We start from the raw sequence: 24,626 nt of genomic DNA on the forward strand, positions 1-24,626 counted from the left end.
AGACTCAACTTTCCAACCGCAGCCACCTCGGTGCGGCCCAGATCAAGGTGCTGACGCAGACCACCACTTGCCAACGATGCCGTGGGCATCCCTGTCCTTTAACCCTTCCAGAGGACAAACGGTGTCTCGTGTGCTTTTCCATGGCCCTTTAACTATCTGTGGCTGGAAAACTTGACTTCTGTTCAACCTCTGCCTTAATACCCCCCGCCTAGTATTCACCTCATACCCTCAACATGGAAATAGCCAAGCTATACAAGCAGTGCAGGCAGGAGCCCTTACCACAGCTTGAGACCCATGTCATTGCCTCGTGTCCTGAGCGGTGTGAGCGGTGTCTGCCTGTGGCTACCGGCACCAACAGCCACTTGCTCCAGTGGGACTTCCACGCCAACTGCCAATCATGAGGACCTTCAACCAGCCCTACCCTGTCCATCCCTAGGGATCCAAGAAATATCAGCAGTGAAGGAATCACGGAGGCCACTGAAGGAGAGGGCCTCAAGATTCCCTGAGTTTGGGCCTGACCACCATCTTCCTGGGGCCTCCACACCTGGCTGTGAAGATGCCAGAGGCCATCAAGGATGGCCATCAGTTCTCATGGCCCCACTCACTCCAAACGGCACAGGGACAAAGGAAATAGAAAGGGGGGTTTACTGGTAAAGGGATTTCCCTAAGAAGCTTCGATGATCTAGAAAATAAACCAAATTTGTTTCTAATTGCTGCTCAGATACAAGTGAAAGTACTTGGGATGTGATGTTACTCTTGTGTAAAGCATTTATAACTTCGTTAATATGAGTCTGAAACTCTCTAGCTTAACTTCTTCCCCCTCCCCACAAAAACAACTGCTTTTATAAAGCCTTTTTCGGGAACACGGTTCCCTAGGATGCAATTGGGGCCCTAGAGAAGAGGGGGCAGTACCTTAAAGGAATACTTTCGACTTATGCGGTCCTCAGGGCCCACAGGCGAGATCACGTAGCTGGGCAGAGGGATGCTTCCAAGAATCACTTCTTCTCGGCTGTCTTTGAATGGAAAAGCACATCAGAATGACCCTCTGCGGCACCTTCCTTGGGCTGGTCCATCCCACTGCCCTAGTTCAGGGCTCCTTATCTCTCCCCAGGATGACTGCATTCACTGACGGTCCACTCAGCTGCTCCCCGGGGACCTTTGTGCTAATGCGGGAACCACACAGGTGAATCGGACAGGGCCCTCTCCCCAAGGGCTGACACAGATGTGTAAATGCGCTCAACTCAACCTGCTCACTCCTGAAGTGCAGCAAACCAGATCCTGTTTAGCTCAGTAAATGGCACTTCCAGTCCCGGGACTCATACAAATGTCACCAACCCCCCATACACGTGAAAGGGAACTCTTTGGCAGGTCCATAGGTTGTTAATTAGCTCAGGACTGAATCTGAGGAGACCACCCTTTGCATCACCTCACCCCCACCCCCCCATGGCACAAAGAGCCCTGTGACTCGAGCCCCCACTCACCTTTATAGTAAAACAAGCAATAGTCGGCGAGCACAAACCACCTCCTTTTCCACAGCCTCATCCCAGAGCTGTCCTGCAAAGCAAAGCAAAGTACTCGGTGCATTCCATGACTGAGCACACTGCTCCCCGCCCCAGTCGTGACTTGCCCGTATTCACTCCCTCTTCCAGTAGATTAACGAATTTGTATCGCACAGACATTCTTTCACTGGGAATTAAAATTTAGATTCAATGAGAGTTGGTCCCCAGGAAGTCCCCCCACCCCACCCACCCTCGGAAACAGATTAATGTATTATAAGCACCCTTCTTTTAAAAAGGAACATCTGGATTCAGAAACGCAGTTCTTCTAGTATGAAATCAGCTTTTGAGAAAGTTTCATTTAATCAAACGCTGCGCTGTAAAATGCCTTCACTTATATGCTGCTTAGAAAAATGATTTTCATAGTATGAAACAAAGAGTTTAACTTAGCTAATTCATCAATGAGGCAACATTCTCGTATGATTAAGTTCAACTCTCTACCATGAGACTGATTTTGTTTTTACCATAAGAGACTGTGTTTTCCTTTCATTCAATGTAAAATGATTTGGAATTTCTTGCTATCAAATTGTGTCATAATAAGAATCTGTCTTTACTCTTCTAAAATGTAAATCATTATATTTATTTAAAACATTTTAGGTGAATGTGAAAAATTTTAAAAGGATATGGCCATGATAGAAAAAAACAGTAATGTTTTAAGGTCATTTTCTCCCAAACCTAGGAAAATCTCAGAACATTTTTAACTGTTAAAATTGTTTTCCTTTGTAAGTTTTTGACTGGCTTATAATTACAAGAAAAAAAGTCAAGCAGTTTCTAAACCTAACAACTTCATAAAGTTTGTTCATTCTCCACTTACTAAAGTGCTAAAAACAAATGTAATTTGCTGAGTTCAGACATTTCTTGGTTTTCTCTTCTGTGCTGATCAGATACTCTCTCAGCATAGGATAGTAGTGTTGTTGGGAAAACTCCTCTCCATCCTTCCGTACCTGCTTCAAACGCCACTTCCTCTGGGAAGCCTTTCAGGACTCCCCCAAGCCCAGCTACGTTCTCTCTGTCTGCTGTGTGTCCACAGCATGCCACACGGGGGCCGGGGCTAGCAGGCGGGGGTTATCTACAATTCCTTCCTTTCCCTTCACCTTGCAGAGGAGCGTCCTTTTGTTTAATGGGCACAGAGACATGACTGCAAAAGGCTGAGGGTTAGAGTACTCAGGTGAGAAAAGAGATGGGCAGAGTAAGAACAGAGCTGTGAGGGAAGGGGCATCACAAGGACAGGTGGTGACAGAGGAGAGTCTGACGGGGATGCTGGAGGGCTGTGGGAGTTGCCCCCTGTGGGGAACAGAACAGGGTGGGGGAGACTTCGAAGGGGCTTTCAGGGATTTCTTCTGTGTGGGGTGCAGTGTAATGCCCTCCTCTGTCTTCCCATAAACCCTTTGGTAAAAATGTACATCACTGCCTCTGGAATTTGATTTGTGGGGTTTTTTGGATATGTGAGATACTGTGCTGGGTGAGGATATGACATGTGAGACATGTGTCTCCCTGTCCCTTCTGCAGACCACCAGCACCACAAGGGCAGGAACTACGTGTTATTCTCCTCCCTATATTTGCCGTGAGAGCGCTTACAACGTGGTAAGCACCTGGTGAATGAACTGGCAGACACCAAGGGTAGGATGCTCACAGCCTATCCATGGCCAGAGGACCAGAGGAAGATAGTGCTTGGTGAGGACAGAGAGGAAGGACAGCCTCGGGGGAGCCAGAGCTGACGGGGCTTTTGGACTGGACGGCTGCGGGAGAAGCAGGAGCTGGGGATGGCACCGAGGTTTCTAACCTAAGTGCCCAGGAGAAGGGCGGTATCATCACCAATATCCAGAAGAGCAGACTGCGGGGAAGAGGTAAAGGGTGAAGAGACAATGGGCTGAGTTTGGCTGCTTTGGACCCTGAGGTGCTTGGGAGGTAAATATGTGTGCTAGACTGGGGAAGAGGAAAAATGGGATTTTTTTGGCCAAAATGAGACAAAGACTGTAACTTCAGGAAGAGAAGTGAAGGCACTAAGGCTGGACTCTCGTTGGCTGCCCCCCCCCCACCACAAGCACTTGGGTCCCAGAGCTGCAAATAGCACCAGGGGCCAAAGTGGTCATGTGGGTTTGGGGAGGGAAGCTGTAGCCACTGTGTGGATAGTCCACTCATAAACATGAACAGCAAATCGCTCTGCATGGTAGGCAAAATCTACCCGCTTCAGGCAAACTCAGCAACAGAACACTTATTATGAGCTTCCCCCCAGCTCCCAGGGGGGCCAGGGTGAGGAGAGACATCAGCAAGAGCAGCCTCCTCCTGCCCACCCGCCCTCCTCGGCCTCCTCACCTGCTTGTGCAGCCAACCCCTCACCACCACAGGAACATTGAGGTTCCTCCGAATGGCCTGGTCCCTCTTCCCAAAGCTGTGCACTTTATTGCTGGACTTGATGATCTAGGGAAGAGCAGACACGAACGCTAGCAGCAGAAAGGATATCGGGAGGCACAAAAAAGCACTTGTGTGATGGGTGGGCTGTCGGCTCCCTCTGTCTTCTTGTTCTACCTGGCACTGCCCTTTGATCAAAGGAACAGCCAGGGCACCTGGGACAGGCATGCACATGGTCACAGCATTCTAATTAAAGGGGGAGTCAAGACCTGGCAAGCTTCCCATCTGGGCCACAGAAGAGAAAAACTTAAAGGGATATTTCAATCGATTTTCACCAGCAAGCCGCTGGCCCCAATATGTTCTAAGCCAGGCTTTCTGGAACAAAGCCACATTGTGGTTGCAGACCTTGCTAATTAGCAGATATTTACCCCTCCTGGCTGGGCTGGTCCTCGGCACTCTCCCCACTGCAGTGCTGGTCCTTTCCCTGCTCCCCAGGCTGTGCTCCCACACCCTGGCCACAGAAACCTCTGGGCCCCTCTCAAGAGCACCTTTCCTCGGGCCCACCGGTCACAAATTCCTCCAGGCTGCCTCTCCCACACCTCGCCCCTCTGAGACATGCTGGAAAACGAAGAATGTATCCAAGGACCTAGATGTCAGTCCTGGGTCTGTCAGCAGTCACCTGTTTTCTCGGACAAGTGACACACCCCCAACTGGCCTCAGTTTCCTGATTGGTCAGTGTGGGGGGAATACTCCTCATATGTCTCCTTCATAAAACTAGGGTGAAAAAGTCAGATGGGCTTCTGATGACAAAAGGCTTTGGCAAACACCAGAGAGGGGACCGAAGGAAAGAGCAGCCAGGAGCTCACCCTGGGGCCAGGCCGGGCCTCCACGGTGGATGTGGTCCCAGTTGTGGACGTCTCGCTGACCATGCTGGACGGTCTTTGGTTTCTCTCTTGCTTCGACATATGTGGATTTGGCCTGTGGGGAGACAGGAGAAGCGAGTGACCAGGTGCCAGACTGCAGCAGGAAGCGGAATCTGAGATTCGTCCCTAGTTAGAAATGGTTGATGGGCCTTGGACAACCTAGGACCAACCTTTTGGAGACCACCTGGCTCCAGGGAGCAGCCTGAGGGCCACGACGCCCAGCCAACCCATGTGCTTCAGGGAATCAAGGGGATGACAGGTGGGCACATCTCCGGAGCCCGACACCACACAGCAGGGTCAGGCAAGGAGCCCTGCCTGCTGTCCTAAGGTCCCCACGTTTACTCTCTTACTTGCATGTCTGTGGCTACGGCCCCGTCAGATGGGCACACACAGTCACACACCACTCCTCACAGCGAGAGCAACCCGTGCCCCTCACACACCCCTCCATTTTCCTGGCTCCCAAAAGAAGCTGTTTATAATTAGTAACAAGAAATCACTTGTGCACACATCCACACCCCCAGATACACATAGAGAATCACTTACATAAACACCAGTAGGGCTTGCCTCCCAAAATAAACTACTCAACAAAGAGTCCTATTCTGGGAACACTCCATTTGCCCCAAAATAGAGCCATCAGAGTTATTAACCCCTTGTGCCATGCCAGGAGCACGGGAACAAATAAAGCACTCCTGGGTCACCCATGAGGATCCCTGGGTGCATCCTCATCGGCAGCATCCAGCAACAGGGTGCTGCCCGCCCCAGAAGCTCCACTTGCCCTGGGAGGGCCAGCCCTTCGGGAACATCTCAGCCCGACACCCGGAGACACCATAAAGAACCTTTCTCACCTGCCTCCAGAGCCCCAGGATTTTCCAGAGTGTCCCAAATAAGCGTGATGGCAAATGCCCCCGCACAGATTCAGTACTGTCTTTGGGCAGCTCCGGCCTATTCCCAGATGCTGCTAACTAACTCCAGGAGCAGGGAGCCTCCCTCGTGTCCCAAGTCCCAGCGAATGGGTTTTGTCCACTGCTCTGAAGGCCACAGGGTCCAGGCCGCTGCATAAACTGAGGCTCTCTCCCTGAGGAGTGGAGAAAATCCGACCTGGAGACCTGGCCCAGGACCCTGCAGGGACCCTGGAGATAGAGGGTCCAGGCAGGACATGGTGGAGGACTAAGCACTCTCTCTCTCTGATGGTCTTTCTGCAGCCTCACTCTTACAGAGGTGCTTCGAAGGAAAATCTTAGTTCCCGCCTCAGAGATAAAACATGCTGCTTCTTTGAAAAAACACTGCTGCTCAAAGTATAAGGGACCCCTCCCACACCCCAGACCAGAGCCCCGATACCCTGCACCATGAAGCAGTTCTTCACAGAAGGACCACTGCAGTGGGCACCAGCTTTCCAAGGCGCTGGGTCCTGCTGGAGGCTTGGCAGCTGGAGGTGCAAGTCCCTTCAGGCAGAAGGATCACTGACTGGCTCCTTATCAGCTCAGGCTTTTGGTCTAGATTCCCCGCCCCCGGCCTCCATCCCAGCCAGACTTTTGTTACTGCTCCCCTCTCCGAGAACGTCACCACTCTCAGCTCCTGGCTGGCAGCTGAGTGCAGCTGAGGGCGTCGTCTCAAGCTGAGGGTGGGAGGGGGCTCTGAGAGGCTGCCTTGTCCAGGCCCTGCCTCCAGGAAGAACTATGTCCCAGAGGCCTTCCCGGAACCCAGTCTTGCCTGACTTTTCAGATTTCCAAGGCATGAGACAAGGAAGATGAACTCTCAGTCACCTCAGTTACAACAGCTGTGTCTCTAAGCTAAAATTCAGGACCCAAAGTTCGACAATAAAAAAGGTTGGTTTGAGATTTTACCAAGAGTCATTTGCTCCTATTTAAGACTTACATAAGGCCTATATAGAATATTTGAGAAATATAAGGGACTTTCATTCTTTTTTACATGCTGGGGTCTTTTTTGGGGGGAGGGCACTTTTTTGTTTTTATGTAATTGTGATCACACTGTGTTTATGATTTTGCATCTTGATTTTTAAGACATTTACTATAAATATTTTCTCCACTCTTTTAAACTCATCTACATCCTTTCAAATGACTGCGCCAGGCTCCCTTAACTAGACGAGCCACCCCCCCCCCCCGTGGGACAAAGCAAAGAGGATCAGGACCTGTGACCGACCCAGGTGATCCAGGACAGACGGCCACCTTTGGCATTTGGGCACCTTACAATCTTGACCTCCAATTTTAATCCTCCCCTTGCATTCTAACCCCTCTCTCCTCCTCAGCTTCTAGCTTCTGAAATGCTGGCTGGCCATGGAGCTCCCGGGCCAATAGTACAAGAGAAAAGATGCCTGCCCTGCAGTGTCGGGCGAATGAGGAAAGAGGGTACAACTGCTACCTCGGGGTCCAGCTGTGAACATATTTCAGCAGGAGAAGGACGGGGGCAGCCCCAACACGGAAGGTCAGTGAGGGACAGTGCGTGGCAGGTGAGGGGAGGCAGCACATGAAGGCAACGCCATTCTTTATGACCAGAGGCCTCTGCTAACCCACACCCAGAGAAAGCCGGTTTGCTAGGAAATATGACTGATGTCCAAACTAAATCTGTCCGCAGGGAGAGGACCATGCTGTCTCTACAAACCAGGAGCGTATCTTCATCAGGGCTTCCAATGGCAGGGACAGCTCCCAGATGAAGCCACAGACTCAGCCATTACCTGGCAGTCCCGTGCCCGGCTGGCTAATAGGACAGGGCACACACGGTGGCCCACTCAGCCAGGTAACAAGCTCTGTCTTCAGAGGGTGTTCCTCTGAGTCTCCTCAATGTGGGTAATGACCTCATAGGTCCTCTGTGGGCGAGTATGACTTCTGGAAATAACTAAAAGTTACCCAGAATTACAACTCACGCACACACCAGGGGTGGTCATGCTTGGGACACCACTCAGTATCCAAAAGTGAGAATGCAAAAAGAAGTCTCAAAAACCATTTTCTCACTTGGCTGAAAAGCTGGCTCAGATGGACACTTCTGGAGGTTGTTTGCCAGGTTTCTGAACATGCTCTGGGCAGCAGACACCCCATGTCATCAAATAAAATCTATTAAACTAAAATCCTGTGTGCCAGGTTTCGGTGCGATCTAGATTCCCAAAGTACAGTGGGATGATCTGAACAAAGACTTTTCTTTCCTTGACTTGGGCTCGTGAATGCTGCCAATTTTCCCAGAAGGGTGTGGGCTGCAGCCTGAAACAGTGAGCTGGAGTTTTAACTCAATTGCCTCCCATCGGAAAGGAACAAACGAAGTTAGGACCAGACAAAAATCAGCCCGGAGAAGCTCCACAGGAAATGACTTCACGCTGCCCTGGGCTTCCTCAGGGTTGTGTCGGGTGAGCCTGGGCAGGAAGTCACTTTCTCTGTCCCTCACATGCTCCATGTACAAAAGGAGCGGCCTCTGCTTCCTACACGTCTGGGAGCAGATGCACATAATGCGCACAGAGTAGGAAAGGGAGGTTAACATTCAGAAGCCATTTTTCCCTGTTGGGTCTGAATGGTAGGTGAGTTTGTTTAATGGGTCCTCAGCGGCCTCTCAGCCAACATGGAGAACGGGAGCGGACTGGAGTGGAGTCCCAGCAAGACCTTTCCCTGCCCTACTGCCATCGCCGTGGGTAGGTCACCAAGTCAAGTGTCACCAACCCTCAGGTCAGGTACACAAGATCGAACAAGCAGAGGGACTGGGCTGTACTTGTCCGGCACCTGTTATGTGCCAGGCACCTTGCCTGCATTATCTCACTTAACCCTGGAAAGCCAGTTTTTTTTTTCCTATCTCCATCTTATAGACAAGGAAACTGAGGCTCAGAGAGATTAATGACCTGCCTGAAACAGAAGCTGGACTCCCAAAACCTGAGCTCTGCCACAGAGACACCGTCCCATAGCAAGTCCCCAAGTCTGACAGAGGCAGGCTTTTGCCCTTCTCAGCCCTGAGACTAACCCCCAAACCCAGAGGGCCCGGGGTGCTACAAAGACTGTGAGGCCAGAATACCTGGGTCACCACGAAGCTCTGCAACCTACTGCCCCCTCCACGACTCACACCGCTTCTCCAGGTCTCCGTTCCCATCACTGCGAAACGGGCTGGAAACTCCTCCCGCTCAAGGCGGCTGTGTGCACTGAAACAACGCTCAGGAAACCATGAAGCCCTGCACTAAAGCAGTTTGTGGCTGTCACCAGTGCAGACCCCAGAATTTAAATCAAAGGTACACCTTGTTTTCATTTCCAAGGCATTTCTCTCTAGAAAAGCTCAAGAGGCCAAACAATTAACTTCTAAGACAACAACCATTTCCTACAAACACCACTACAAACACTTCATCTGGGGATTCTTTGAAGTGTATTGACCCTATGGCTGGGGGGCTGGGGGACGGGGGTCCCATGCTCGCCCCAGGGGAATAGACTGTCACGAGTCTTCAAGGCTTCAAGTGGAGGTTAGAGAGCTATGGGGAATCCGGGATCTCTTATTGAGAAGACAGATGAGATGACACCTATATCCCATTCATTCCTGGAAAAACAGGCCCCCAAATTCATGCTCCGTCCTCAAGGATCCTACACAGAGAACTCAGCTAAAATTATTGCTGTGAAAGGAGAAACGTTCACAAACAACCAGCAGATTTTTTAAGGCACGACACCCACCACCTAAGGGGTATGGAAAACCAATGCACAAGGGAAAAAGCAAGAATAAAAGAAAGTTCTTGTCCCAAACAGGCAGACACCTCCCCACACCCTGGGGGCGGCTGTCTGACACGGGAGTTCATTCAGCAACTATGGCCTCGTTACTCAACTGTGGCTTTCTGGGTTCTTCCCCCTCCCCCACAATCCTCTCTGGAACACAGCTCCATTTCCTCACCCCACCCCACCCCACCCGGGGAGCTGAAAACTAGCCCAAACAGCACCCCTCACCTGGCATGAAAATAATCCAGTGAGCCCCACAGGCTCACCTCCCGCACCCCCAAACCCAAGTACTACTCTGAACTTGGCCCGAGTCCCTCTCTGCCAAATGACCCTGGGTCAGTCTCTTCCACTGTCCGGGCTGCATGTGTCTATCTGCACTGGGGGAGAGCCAGACCTTGACCCCGACTGTTCCTCCCACCTCTGCTTTGCTGTTTCAGAGATGCTACAGTTCCAACCAGAGCCTTGGGGAGCCTCTTGTAGCTTATCTGTTCCTCCTGGCTCATCGGGCAGCCACTTCTCTCAGTAGAAAATAGCCTTTTATAATGGAGATCTGGGCACATCCCAGACCAGGGGGAGGTAACAGGAGGGGACAAGGGAAGTCACTGAACAAAACAAAACCACTGTTTGCAAGCCCCAGCGTCCCTTCCACACACGGCGAAGCCACCACTGCAGCGTCTCACCCAGTGCAAACAGAGCCGGAATCGCAACGACTGCATTCCCTGTGCCAATGCCCTTCACACATCCCCATCAGAGGCCAAGCCAGTGCTCAGGCATCTGAATGAACTAAGGACACTGTCACCACCTCTCCCCCTACCTGTGACTATCACAAGTGCCGTCTCCTAGACCAAGAAGGAAAACTGAACGGTCCAAGTTTCTGTATCTGCTTGCCAGTTGTTTCCATTTTTCCTCAAATTTTCTGTTGCCATGGCAACCAAATGCAACAGGCAAAGCTAGCCCAAGACTGCCAATGTGGAGGGACAAGGTGCTGGCTACACAGCCGCAGAGAGCAACGCGTCAGCCTCACAGCCCAGGGCTCAGCGGATGAGCAACAGGGCAGATTCCTTCCCCAAGCTCCGAGTTGTACTGCACCCCACCCCCATCCTGTACCCTTAATGTCTCACTATCAACGGCTACCAGTTTGTAACTGCAGGAGGGAAGGCAGGCGGCCATCTCCCACAGCAGGAGACGTCCCACCCCCAGGCCCCATAATTCACACCCGCCCTGGACAGCCTGCCCTAAAGCCTGCAAAACGAATCCCCAAAAGGTCAAAGGTAAGCGAGGTAATTCTCACCTTCAGCAAGATAATATCTTTTTACCAGTTATCCTCCAAACACCACTCAAAACATTTCCGGCAATTCCAACTTGTAGTTCTTTTCCAATCAGTGCAATGAGAAAACAGAGGGCTGCTCAAGACTTCAAGGGAAGGAGCAAGAGTCACCAGGATGGGGTGGGGGGGAGGCAGCCTGGCCAGGGTCCTCTCCCCGTTAGGAGACTCCAAGGCGATCTCGGGTGCCTTGCAGCTTGGCCGATGAGCACAAGAGCAGGCTTCTGAACTTCCGGAGCGCACGCTCTCTCGGCTAGGCCCCACCTCAACATCAAACGCTTGACAGAGCCTGGGGACCAGTGTACGCAGCCTGCTGTCAGTCAAGACTCCGGAGTGCTTCCCCGGCAGCTGCAGAGGCGTCTGTCAGCGGCTTCCCAGGCAGACCAGCACCAAGGAGAAATGCCCTTATGCACAGCACCAACGGCTGAAACTACAGCCTGGAAGTTCCTTGGGCCAAGGCTTACCCCCTTCAGGAGGGCCCCTGTGTGTGGCCCTGTAAGCCACAAAGGGCAACCACAAGATCCCAATTTAAGAAAATCATTGACAATTGGGAAAGAGGCTGACAAAGAAGCGCCCCAATGATCCAATCACTGGAAATGAGGCTCCGCACAAAGGCCTGCAAACCTTTTCTGAAGAAAAGCCTACTAAGGAGGCTTCATGTCTTCCAAGCAAGCGTGCAGTTATTAGATCAAATTTCGTGACAGCAAATACAATTACAATTAAAATCTCTAAGCAGTGGTAGACTACTTAGCACATTACACCTGAGTACAGCCAGGAAAGGGGACTGTCTCCTGAAAAATCACTGAAATGACAGGCAGTATGTGTAGTGGTCAGAGGCACAGCATCTGGGGCCAGACTACCCAGATTCAAATCCTGTCACTGGTACAGGCTGCAGCCAAGAGGGGGGTCCCCAAAGAGGGATTTGGAATGGTGCCCAGAACTCAAAGTATATAGGAATATTGAAGAGACATATAAGATGTCCTCACCCCTTCCCCCACAGGTGTGAGTTGGGGGAAGGGACACATGGAGCAGGAACATGCAGGGCTGTTTTGTACAGCCACAGCCTTGCAGCTAATGCATGGCAGGGTCATTTAACATATCTATTGCCTTTGGCGGGTCACTTGGATATGTTAAATGGCTGTGGCCAGGCTTGGAGCCAGGGGGAATGAAGTTACTTCCCCACAAGATGTAACTGGGGCGCAGGTCCCCCGAGTTACAGCACCTGTATAGGAGCTTGGAGAGGACAGGCTCCAGGACATGGGGCCATGTCTACCCAGACTCATGATGGCAGCCCAGTACACTTGTAATAATACAGAAATAGTGGCAGGTGTAACTGATTGTGGGAGGAGTCAGAAATAGGAGTACAGAAGAAGATTGGCATGGGGATTTAAACCCAGACATGGCAGCCATTGAGGGAAGAACCATGCGCTTTTGGCTAGAATGGGGATTCCTGCAGCCATGTGAGAGAGAATCACCATGTAGCTTTAGCAGGGAGAGCCATGCAGTTTTAGCAGAGTGAGGACCCCCTCTTAGCAAGGTGAATGGGTGAACCACGCGCTTTTGGAGGAATGCAGACCCCTGCAGCTCTGGCAGAAGAGGCCCACACGGCTTTGCGGTGCTCCCTTTGGCCACGTGGCCTGGGAAAGAGGAAAGACTTTGCCTGGAAAAATGGGTTCAAAGAACTCTTGCCAGTGGACCGTGAGAAGGTGCCACATGACTTTGGATTAATTGGAGATCCTGCCTGGATGGAGATGCAGTTGATGGTACCAATGGCCTGGAAAAACGGATGTTTGCTTCTTTCCTGAGTTGGGGTACCCTGATTTAGGGCAGGGGGAGAAGGGAGCGCTGTGTACGTAGGTGGATATCCTAAAGGACTTTGGTATTTTAATGAAGACGTTAGGTCACTACGATAAGTCTGTATAGCATTAAATAAACATTTTGCTTCCTTTTCACAAATCTCTGGCATTGAGAGATGTCTTTCCAATTGGTGACTGACAATCGGGCCCGGTAGGGGGTCTGGATGGTTTAGTATACCATCTTCTGGAGTCCGGGCTTGGTGTATCTGTTCTGTAAGTTTTGGGCATCCCTGGGTGGACCAAATATTGCCCCCCCTTGGACCTCTATTCTGTAACATCACTAGCTGTGCGACTTTTGAAGACTCTTAACCTCTCTGTGCCTCGGTATTCATGGTAATAATGGTGTCTTCCTCATAGGACTGTTTTGGTCCTATGAGAAAGTACTTAGAAAATATACACAAAGTACTTAGAAAAATAGCTGGTAATAAACAGTAAGGGCTATATGTGTCAGCTATGAAAATGATAATGCTGTTATTAATGGAAAAGTCAACTCTTACTCTAAGAGATAGATTACTTCACTTAATGTTAAAGATGCAATTCTAGATCCTAAAACAAAGGATGCTGGTAAATCTCTTCCCTAGAAAATTGTGGGCTGAGCTGAAATTTGCCTGCCTAAAAGTTTTACTCATTGATCTAATGCCTGCCTTTGGCAGCGACACAAAAAATGTACCCCACTTCCGCCTGCCAAGCCTTCTTAAAGACTAACAGCCCACCCTCCTTCACCTTCTCACCTGCAGACTACCTGTGCTAGGCAAGGTTTCCAGACCCCTCACCATAATGGTGCCCCTCCTCCGGGGAATGTCGACTGCTCAACATCCCTCTTGAAATTAACTGCCCAGAACACAGTGTTTGTGGCTCGGTGCATCCTTGGTGCTCTGTAAGCATGAAATGAATGAATGAAGTAGTCCCAAACACCATGGCACACCAGTACTATTCTCGCCTTTCTCTACACCCACATACTGTACTTGTCCTAATGCTGCCTCAGCTCCTCCAACAGACTTCGACATGCCTGTTGGGTTGGATTGGCAGGGGTGTCCCCCCGGGGAACAAGGCTGCAGGACCCATTCACTGACACCCACCCACCTTGGGAGGGTCTAACAATGAACTAGGCAGCATAGCAAAAACACTATAGTCATGCAGCAAAAGTAGCTTGTCAGGGACAGACTTGGCCTACTTCCCTTTAATAAATCTGGACTGTGGATTAAGTGTAGTTATTAGTGCTAACCAGTAAGTATTTCTAACTCTCTTCCCAGGTACATGGTAGAAATGCATTTCCCTGTCCCTTTGAAGCTAGGAGTGGTCATGTGACTTGCTTTAGCCAATGAAATGTGAGCAAAAGGGTCAGTGCAGAATTCACAAAGCTCCCTTTGGCATTCACAGAAGCACCGAGATGGAGCCTCCCTCAGTAAAGATGACAGAGCAGAATCCCTGAGGTGCCCCGCAATGAACATGGAGTGAAGGTGAGAAATAAATCCTAACTGTTTTAAGTCACTGAGATTTTGGTTGATGCTGTTCCCAAGGCAGACCCTAGCCTATGCTGACTAATCCTATATCACATACACAGTAACTAGAATACTTTAAGCTTATGTCCTCTGGCTCTGCCAAATCATAGCTTTCACATTATTCTCTCCTCTGTGCTTCTAACATGTAAGATGGAAAAGCATCTGTTGCTGGACATGCCCTTTACACCAGGCAGCTCAGGTGAGCTCCACCAGCCAACAGTAGGGGAGATGCTGCATCTGTTCACATTAGCAATACTCTAAGGAAGTCACCATGGAGACCATTTTTTTCCTTCCTACAAGAGAAGGAAGCAAAGATTATTTGATTCAAAAATTATCTATGATTATTACTGCAGCCTGAGAATGATTGGTATCTGGAGGAGGAGACTTAAGGATGAATGAAAGAATCTGGGAATAATTTAGGAGAGATGGAAAGAGGAAGGTATGGTTCTCAAACTTTTAGCTGAATCAGAATCACCTGAAGGCTTGTTAAAACACAGGTTACAGGGTTCTACCTCCAGAGCCTCTGATTCAGGAAGTCTGGGGTGGGCTCGAGAACGTGTGTGTGACAAGTTCCCAGGTGCTGCTGGTCCAGAGACCGTGCTCTGAAAACCGCTGCTCTAGGAGGATCCACTCCGAGACGCCAGGGTGAAGGCTCTGCAAGCGGAGTCAACGTGGCCTTAGCAGACCCTCTTTGAAGAAGACAAAGACAAGACCCAATTTTCCTTTATCCACCAACACACTCTGACAGCTGATGTGTGAAGGACAAAAATGGTCACCTCAACCTTTCTTTCTTCACCACATAAAACACTACACACAGAATTAAGTCCTTCTTTACAAGATTATAACGGTAATCTTATTAGTTGGCACTCATGATGATAACCTACTCCTCAGGATTACTGTATTAAGATGTTTTGTGAGGGGCACTCACGCCTGCCTCACCACCCTCCACAGCTCCACCAGGAAGTAAATCCAAGGGTGTTTCAGGAGGAAGCCATTTAGATAATGGGCTGCAGCCTTTTTCTCCAACCTCATCTCCATACTCCCCTTCCCAAACCTCCACTACATGTCAGTCTTCTTGCCCTTTGACCCCGCTAAGACTGGTCATACTTCCCTCAGCTGTGACTGACACTCAGACATTGCACACTTATCTTGGCTTATCTTAATCCTCCTCCTTCCTCCAGTTAGGGCCAGACACTTCAAGAAAGCCTTCCCTCTCTTTCATCCCATCACAGACTATCAATCACCATGCCTTGTCAATGCTACCTCCCAAGTATCTCCAGAATCCACCTGGTGCTCTTCAGTTTTCACTCTAACTTAGCTGGTTACAGATCCCCCACGCTCTTCCCTCTCTGCCTTGGAGGACTTTGCCCAGGTTGTTCACCTTGACTGGACAGGTCCTGATGTAAACAACGTACCTTCCCAGGACGGAGAGGCCTTCCACAATCCCTAAGCCAGAACGCTCTTTTATCAACTCCCCTTGAACCCTTTGTTTCTTCGGTGGTGAACATCGATCACATTTGTGATCTCCTGTTTAATTATCTATCTTCCCAATTCAACCATCAGCTCTGCATAGACAGGACCACATTTGTCTTCCTGCTGTAACTGCAGAGTCTGGCACACCCCCTGACACGAGGCCGGCATTTAATAAGTATTTAATGAATAAGAGCAGGAATCGTCACATCAGTTCATAGGAATCCTCCCTGCCTCCCAGTGCCTACAGCACCTTCTGCCTCTTTCAGGGCGTGTCTGGCCAAATGGTTGCACCCACCACCTGAGACAAGCAAGCACTCCTTATGACAGCCAAGAAATGGGCTCTAGAGGGAAACAGTGACCCCTGGAAAGAACAGATTTTCTCTGGAAATGAAATAAAATTGAGATTAGCTACAGAGATATTTCAGTGGGACAAAAGAGGCTACCTTCTCAGAAGTGGTAAGGGGACAAAGTCTTTTGTAAACAATGAGGAAAGGGAGGTGTGTGTGACATAGGTATTTAGTGATAAAAAGGCTGCATTTTCTAGGTAACTTCTGCCCTGGCTGGTGTGGCTCAGTGGATTGAACACCAGCCTGCAAACCAAAGGGTTGCAGATTCAATTCCCAGTTAGGGCACATGTCTGGGTTTGGGGGCAGGTTCCCAGTAGGGGGCGCGTGAGAGGCAAACACACACTGATGTTTCTCTCCTTCTCTTTCTCCCTCCTTTCCCCTTTCTACAAAGAAATATACAAAATCTTTATGAAAACAAGGTTGGTAACTTCCCACTGTGAGCATTCTAATGGATTCCCTACCCAGAACTTTAATAATTACAGGCACCCAGGGCTTCAGGATGCCTACGAACAGGGGCTGAACTCAACGACCTCTACAGGAGCTCACTCCAAGCTGGAATTTGGAGAATCCACATTCGGGTGTTTTTACACAGCAATTCTTTCTCAACGTAGGACACAAGATAGGCTTTACCTTCACCCACTCTCTCTCCCTCTGATAAAATATTAACGCTTTCAAAGTCAGACCCCCAACCCCACAGTCCGACCATCATGTTCCATAGGCCACCAGCATCAAAATAACTCAGCAAGCAGCATCTGACCAGGGCAAGGGTTAGACCTGAGTGGAGAGGTCAAGCTGGAGCAGCGTCCTGGCTTTTCTACTTCTCGCCAGGCAACAACTCTGGGCAAGTGACTCTTTCTTTGAGTCTCGGTGTCTTCACCTCTCAAACGATGATGGTAACCTGCCTCTCAGGGTCACTGTATTAAATGAGATATACATGTAAAATCCCCAGGACAGAGTAAACATGCAAGGAATGTAAGTATTATTGTAATTACAGATTTCTAGTTTTAAAAGCTCTATAAAATAATGACTCTAAGCTGAAAATACTAGAGATGAAATGATATGTTTGGAATTTGCTTCAAAAGAATCTAGGGAGGGAGGGGGAATATACAGATGAAATAAAATCAGCCATGTTTGTTTGTTCTGCTTTTTAAAATCCTCGCCTGAGGATATATTTATTGATTCTAGTGGGGCGGTGGGGGGGACACTGATGTGTGAGAGAAAGATCAATCAGATGCCTCCCATACACACCCGGACCAGGGATCGAACCCACAGTCTAGGTACGTGCCCTGACAGAACGGTCAGGGACAGACTTGGCCTACTTCCCTTTAGGGAACCCGTGAACTTTTGGTGTACAGGATGATGCTCCAACCGACTGAGCCACTCAGCAAGGGCAAAAATCAACCATGTTTTGGAAATTATTGAATATGGGCAATGAATAGAATGGATAAATTACTGCATCTCTCTACTTTCGCATATATTTGAATTTTCCATAATAGAAAGTTTAAAGGTATAAGTACCAAGGGAGACAAATGCTATAAAAATATGAATACCGATCCTTCATTTTAAGATAGTTGATCTAGCCCTGGCTGGTGTGGTTCCATAGATTGAGTGCTGGCCTACCAACCAAAGAGTTGCTGGTTCGGTTCCAGGTCAGGGCACATGCCTGGGTTGCAGGCCAGGTCCCCAGTTGGGGGCATGTGAGAGGCAACCACATATTGATGTTTCTCTCCCTCTCTTCCTCCCTCCCTTCCCCTCCCCCTATAAATAAATAAATTTTTTTAAAAAGAGATTTGGTCTAGGTGATTGAGCAGAAGAAAAATGATTTGGAAAAAAAAGAAGTAAAGCCCACATCTCTATTTGTTTCTCAAACAGAATTGTTTTCTTCAAACAGAACCGTCTCGGATGAGTGCGAGAGAACACAGCCACTTGCACAGGCGGCTCTGCCTTCGTTTTGGGGAGAACACAGCCTGCTCGGGCTGCACATGCATTTTTAAGGCGACAGCCCTGGCCGGTAGCGCCTGCCCTCAGTACCCAGAGGCCCTGCTGAGGAGCAAGAACGTTCCTGTGTTAGGGAAAGCAAGCAAGAAGAGTTCGAAATGTCCAGGGCCAGCGGGTGTCACAAGTCCTCCTCTCCTCTTAGCCCTGGCTTTGGACTCGTACTTGAGCCCTTCCTTTAGAGGCTCACTCAGCTCAGTACGAGACTGCATTCAAGGTTCTTTCACACTAGATGAATGTGTTAGAGGTCACCTGAGGAAAAGGATTCGTTCCAGGGACAGAGGTAAGGGACTCTGACGGTACCAATCACAGCACATCGGCACATCATCTCCCACTTCCCCTCTTCCCACTCGGAAAGGTCTAGAGATTGGAAAACAAAACTCCTGCATTTCAGGTTAAGTCAACAAACTCAGAACCCCTCTAGCTGAGAGGGGGAAAATAGTCCAATGAGCTTTGTTTTGACCAAATGCCTGTAAACCTCCAAACGCTGCCTGGAAAAGGAAAATATTTTTTAAAAAAAAGTACTTACTCTTCTTGAAGAATAAATTCACTGTTTTCTGGAGAAAACTGCCCACTCACAGGATGCCTGAATGCTGTGGTCTGCTGGTTATGGCTAAAGAGAAAGGAAGAGAGATAATGAAGGAAAAGCCATGTGGACGAAACCAATCACAGACACGACAATGGTCAGGAATGCCGGAGGACCCCCGACCACCAGCTTCCTCCAGGGTGAGAAAGTGGGCCTTTCCGCCGGGAGGCACCTACTCTGTCACAATCCAGCTTTATTCAAAAGCCAAGAACTTCCAGCTCAGGTGCCCAAGGCCACCTAAGATGCAGATACTTTAATTCTAGGGAAGTCTTAGCTTCCAGAGAAAGCTGCATCTTAAAGAGACATTCCATGAAGCACTGACTCCAACAAACTGAGCGGCTTAGCAAAAGTTACTTTAAGATGGCACGCGCCGAAACAAGAATGAAGGAAAGCAGGCTGCACTTACAACAGCTTTCAAAACCCATGAACCAAGGAAAGAATGCTAAGAATTAACCACCCACCCAGAAAAATCTGTCTTCTTAACATTCTTCTCCCTACTACAAAATGTCTTCACTTCAATGATGGAATATAAATGTACGAGCATGTCCGTGCAACGTGACCTGCACAGTTTCAACACTGTAGAGTTTCTATCACCCTTTTGAAATTAGGAGGGATCAGCTTCCACACCAAGCTGACAGGCACAACCAAAGTGTGTAGGTGTTTTGTGTATGCACAAAGGCTGCCTGGTTCTGTGAAAGGAAGGAGGAGCTGGCTGTAGAGGCTGCTGGTTTATTCTCTGAATAAACCAACCTTCCCTCCTTCTTTTTAAAAGGATATGATTTGTTTTTAAAATGTTTTCCCCAATAGCAAAACAGTGTCATTTAAGAAATTTTAGAAAATCTAGACAGAAAGAAGAAAAATGGTCACCCATGATCTCACCGTCTAGAAACATACCAGTGTAGATTCCCCTTCCCAGCTTTTTTTTTTTACCCTTTTATTTAAGAAAGAAAAAAAGTTGTGATTTTACTGCATTTAGAAATCTGCAGCCCGCTTTAATCACATCCTGTTAACATAGGATACTTCCTATGTCATTAAGACTTCTTCATTTGAAATAGCTGAATAATAGTCTCATCACATAGACAAAATTTTTTTCACACAGTCAACTGTTCAAAAAAATTTTTTTTCCTGGCCGTCTGTGTGCCCGGCACTGTTTTAGGGGCTGGAGATACAAAGTGAACGAAAGGTCCTTACCCCACAGTGCTTACATTCTAGAAAGACTAACATTCTTCTACTGCGGGACATTTTAGGTGCCCCCTCCTGGCCCCACTATTATAATTAATACATCTTTGAGCATTTTTCTTCGATTCAAGTTGTTTCCTTGGGTTAAAGTTCCAGAGGCAAAATGACCAGGGCATGGTCCTTTTTTACGGCCCCTAACACAGAGGGTTAACATGTTCTCACTCACTGTCAGTCAACCCATCACCTCAGTTTGGCAGTGTTACAGTATCAGCCCCATCCCCAAACTGACCACCGAGCCACCCCAGTGATTAGTAGATTTGAATGAGCACAGCACGAAGGTTTGAAAAGAAAGAATCTCTAAGCCTATGGGAAAGTTTTCCTTACTCTGCCCTGCAGCCTGGTCAGAGCACCCTGCGTTCTGATGTTTGGAATAAGCTGACGCTGAACTAGGTTAGCGCAGCCTGAGTCCTGATACAGCCAAACAGGAAGCAGGCAGGGCCAGGCTGCTCCCTCCTGCGACTCTACCTCACCCCAGCACCCTCTCACCCCTCCCAACCTCCGCCAGCCTCCAGACTCCCAGCTCCTGGTTCCAGGCAAGCCCTTGGAACCCTATGACCTCATGTGGCAGGCAGCAGCCCGATCCTCCCAAAAAATCAGAGTGAAGACATGAGCATCTATCGAGACAAGAATGGGAAGCAGGCTCCCTTAACACCTGTTTCAGAAATCCTTGCACCAGGTTCAACGGTTAAGCTTTATTTACATCCAGCTCCTTTTTACAGGGTCCTCTCTATTCATCAGGGAATTTGAAAACACAAACTCTAACCTAAGCCTGCCCCCCTTCCACCTGCAGGAAAAAAACGCCCAACTCCTAAGGGGAGTAACAATAAAGCAACGCCACTGCTATCCACTTCTCGAGGGCACTCCAGCCCAAAAAGCCTTTTCTTACACATACGGGCTATGAACAGTGTCGACCCCTCTTGTGAACAAGGAAATGGCTCAGAAGGGTTGACTTGCTTGAGATAACTTTGTCAGTCAGTGACAAGACTGGGACATGAATCCAGATCTTCTGTTTCTAAATGTGACGCTCTTTGCATGATAACCTGCTGTCCCCTTCCCTTTGGAGTCTGTGGGGCTGGCAATTCCTAGCCATGACGGAAATCCCGGAAGACATGGCATCAGGAAAACAGCATCACCCCCCTTCCTCCTTCCCCTTGTGCCCAGGGCCGAAGTCTCACTGACAGCACCAATGCGGCATGCAGTAGCCCCCAAACTTGAGGGACTCCTCTCACAAGGTCAGCTGGGTGGAACTCTGGGGGAACCAGGCAAAGCGCGAATCTTCTCTGTGGGGGGACCAGCATCCAGCAAACGCTTCGTATCATATACTCTGCACCTTAATAGCAACTCCTGGGCTCCCCACACGTTTGTATCAGTTTGTAGCCTGAACAAGTGCTGAGTCTTGGGCAAGTAAGTCCTGAGCTGGACGGTATAGGTGCAAAGATGAGCTTAACATTCTAACATGAGAAGGAAGTTTTGTTTTTTAAGTGGACAAAAATACAGCTATTATTTCATCAAACCTAAAGGCAGCTTCCCAACTTTTCCTTCCTAATATGAATGCTGCCCCTTTTGCCAAAAAAGTTATCAGCCAACATCATTACCATCATTCCCTGCATTTATCTGAAGCTTGAAACATGGTCACATTCCTCACTGAGTCTGACTCTCCCACGTACTCACTGAGTTAGGCAGGGTAGGGATTTTAAACCATGTTATGTATAAGAAAACTGCGGATTTGGGTTATGCGATACTATTGGAACACTAAATGTAAAGAAAAATAAAAAAAGGATTCATGTTGAAAAAAGTGATGAACCGAAGTAATGCCTCTGGGAACCTGAGGTCTTGAAAATTTTATCATTTCTGATCAAACTCACCCAACCTGCTAATGGCAAAGTTTCTGGTTCAGCAATTTTAGAGCAAAGGAAGAAGAATTAGGTCCTTGGGGTATTTCATTTGACTCAGTCCAAATACCTAGTAGGCAGGCTGTGTTTCATTACACCGGGCCACAGGTGAGGGAAGTGAGGCCCAGAACAGGTAGATCAATGGTCCCCAACCTTTCTAGCACCAGGGACAGGTTTCATGGAAGACAATCTTTCCATGGACTGGAGGTGGGGGGATGTTTCGGGATGATTCAAGCACATTACATTCAAGCTCACCTCCTGCCAAGTGGCCTGATTCCTAAAAGGCCCAGACAGGTACCAGTCCACGGCCTGGAGGTTGGGGACCCCTGGGATAGACGACTTGCCCAAATGACAGTCAGTCCTGTGTTTTTGCACGCCACCACCCTTCAGATCGTTCTGCTACTCCAGGCTCACCCCTACCAAACCAAGGCTGCCTATTCGATGCCGATCCCTGCACTCGTTTGGAGATTGCCAAGCCCTCTGGCTTCTCCGGCTGTCTCCCCAGCCCTTAGCCCAAAAGCCCCCAGCCCGCCCATTTCCTGATTTTTTGACACCCATGAAGAATTTCATGTACTATAATCCTATCTCAAGACGCATTTAGCAGGCACAGACAAATCCCCCGAAATACCTGTTCTTAAACCTGAATTGCCACCTTGCTCCTTGGTAGTGATAGAGATGGCCCGGCTGGAAGCCAGGTGGCTGGTTTCAAGGGAGCAGGCTTCTGCACACAAAGGCTTCTGTTTCTCTATAAGCTACTGAGAAAGTAACTCGGCAAATGAAGTAAAACACAACCTAGCCTTCATTCTTCGATCCCGCTCTTCCTCCCAGGAATAGCCCCTCCACGCTGAGCAGCAGCCAGTCTCAGCCGGGAAAGGACCAGGGAGCATGGACAGGAGGTGGCAGGGAAGAATGACCCCCCTGAAGGTGGGCCGTGGGTAACCATCCACATAAATAAGCACGTCTTCACTGACCCTGGGCCGGGAAGGACTTGGACCAGTCCCTGAAGTCCCAGAGCAAACACGAGAGTCCTGACAAGAGAACAGAGTGAGGACCAGGGAGAAGTGGAGACCGACCTGAGGTCCGTGTGAGGAAGAGTCCACCTACCAGCACACACAGGACTAGTCAGAATGTAACCACATGCTATAGTTTCTTGCAATCTACTTCCAAGATTAATTTTTCATGCGTATAAATTTTGACTACAACGTGAGCAGTGACTCTGGTTAGTTAAACATAGAGATTCCAATTACTCTCCCTGGCTGCTATGGCTCAGTGGTTGGAGCATCACCCTGTAACCGAAAGGTTGTGGGTTCAATTCATGGTCAGGGCACACATCTAGGTTGCGGGTCCATCTCCAGTCCAGGCCCCGGCACGTGTGACCCCAGGTCCCAGAGTGGATCCCTGGTCTGGGTGCATATGGAGGCAACTGATTGATGCTTCTCTTGCATCGATGTTTCTCTCTCTCCCTTCCTCCCTCCCTCTCTCTCTAAAAAAAAAAAAAAAAGCAAATGAAAATGTCCTCAGATGAGGAAAAAAAAAGTGATTCCAATTCCTCAGCATGGCAATTTTGGGGCATGGCAAGAAGTCCTGGAGTTACGTGAATGGAGCTCCGGAGTGGCGGTCAGAGGGCCCTGATAAACCCGGTTTTCTGAGGGCGGTGGTACTGGCCTGCTGAGAGCGCGGCACCGCTGCTCTGTCAGCATTAGCCCGTATCGGGCCCATGTGATTACAAGAAGAAACGGCTTAAAATGTAAGAAAAGTATCCGGCCTCGAAGCCTAAGGACGGACTCTGTCAAGGCTCTTCTCAGGAGCGTGCTCGGCAGCAGGTGCCGCTCTGGACCTTCTGGCTCCTCCAGGCGCCCCCAGGATGTTGTGAGTCACCCTGCAGGCGCCTCCAGGTCTCAGTGACTCCAGAAAACCAAGGGTTCTGGGTGACCTAATATGCTCTTAGGTCCCAAACTTGGTAACAAACTCCAAGAACTCAAGAAACTGCCTCCCCATCTTTTTCTGTTTCCATTTGGGCTACACAGTCAAGTAGCAGCAGCCAGGAGTTGAAACAGCTTTCTGCATTCCCTGAACACTTCTTAAGCTCCTTTCGTGTTATTTTACTTAACTTTACCAAACTGCTCACTTTAGTGCAAAGCATTAACGTTGTTCATGCAGCATTTCCTAAGGGGGCTGAGAATCTGACCGAAGAGGTCTTCAGAGCTCACACCGTTCTGAAAATGGCAAGATTTTCAACAGCCCACTACACACGGGCATTCATTCTGACAGGCCCTTCTTCCAGAAGCACTGGAAGTGGGCCTTGACGAGCCAACATGGGGTCCCCACTGTCTCTCCAAGTGGAAACACAACACTAACCAGCCACCTTCAATGTCTGCCCCTGAGCGAGGAGTCAGCCCAGAGCCTTGATGTCCAAAGATCTGGGTTCAAACCAGGTCAAGGCAGCTCACCCCTCTGAGCCTCAGTTCTTCCATCTGCAAATGAAGAATAATGATATCCTTCCAAAAGGTTGTTGTGAGGACAAAATGGGGGAACACACATTTGAGAGCCTTGCACAATACCTGGCCTACAAAAGGCATTCAGTTAACGTCTGCTCGGCCTGACTGTGCCTTGGCTATGGTAATGACTACGAGTGTCTAAATTTTAACAGGGCAAAAATAGAATGAGCCTCCTCCCTCCACTGCCACCAAACCTGATACTCCTCCTCCAGGCTTCCCTATTTCCGTTGACAGCATCACCGCGAGCTCCTTACCTTAGCTTAGAAGATGCTGGATGGCCTGACCCGTGCCTAGCTCCTCCTCCTCTTATGCCGCTCTCCTCCTTCCCCACCCCACCCCACCCCAGTCGCACTTGGCCTCTCTTCTGCTCCTTGAACACCAAGTGCTGTCCTACT

At 49.2% G+C, this 24,626-nt stretch overlaps 1 protein-coding gene across 11 annotated transcripts in view; it reads right to left on the reverse strand.

Moving 5' to 3' along the window:
* Positions 1 to 24,626, reverse strand: part of PLEKHA7 (pleckstrin homology domain containing A7) — a 208,471-nt gene that overhangs the window by 66,981 nt on the left and 116,864 nt on the right. For 10 of the 11 annotated variants that reach the window (XM_037150583.2, XM_037150591.2, XM_037150595.2 and 7 more), the window contains 5 exons: positions 18,546 to 18,629; positions 4,775 to 4,886; positions 3,873 to 3,977; positions 1,482 to 1,554; positions 913 to 1,013 (listed from right to left, as the gene is read on the reverse strand). In XM_037150583.2, coding sequence (XP_037006478.2) covers positions 913 to 1,013; positions 1,482 to 1,554; positions 3,873 to 3,977; positions 4,775 to 4,886; positions 18,546 to 18,629 — 475 coding nt within the window. The remainder of the gene's footprint in view (positions 1 to 912; positions 1,014 to 1,481; positions 1,555 to 3,872; positions 3,978 to 4,774; positions 4,887 to 18,545; positions 18,630 to 24,626) is intronic. The other variant, XM_053673020.1, reaches the window with a different exon arrangement.

Source organism: Artibeus jamaicensis, unplaced genomic scaffold (genome assembly GCF_021234435.1).
Source record: "Artibeus jamaicensis isolate MK-2021 breed Jamaican fruit bat unplaced genomic scaffold, CSHL_Jam_final contig_797, whole genome shotgun sequence".
In the NCBI taxonomy this organism is placed as follows: Eukaryota; Metazoa; Chordata; class Mammalia; order Chiroptera; family Phyllostomidae; genus Artibeus; species Artibeus jamaicensis.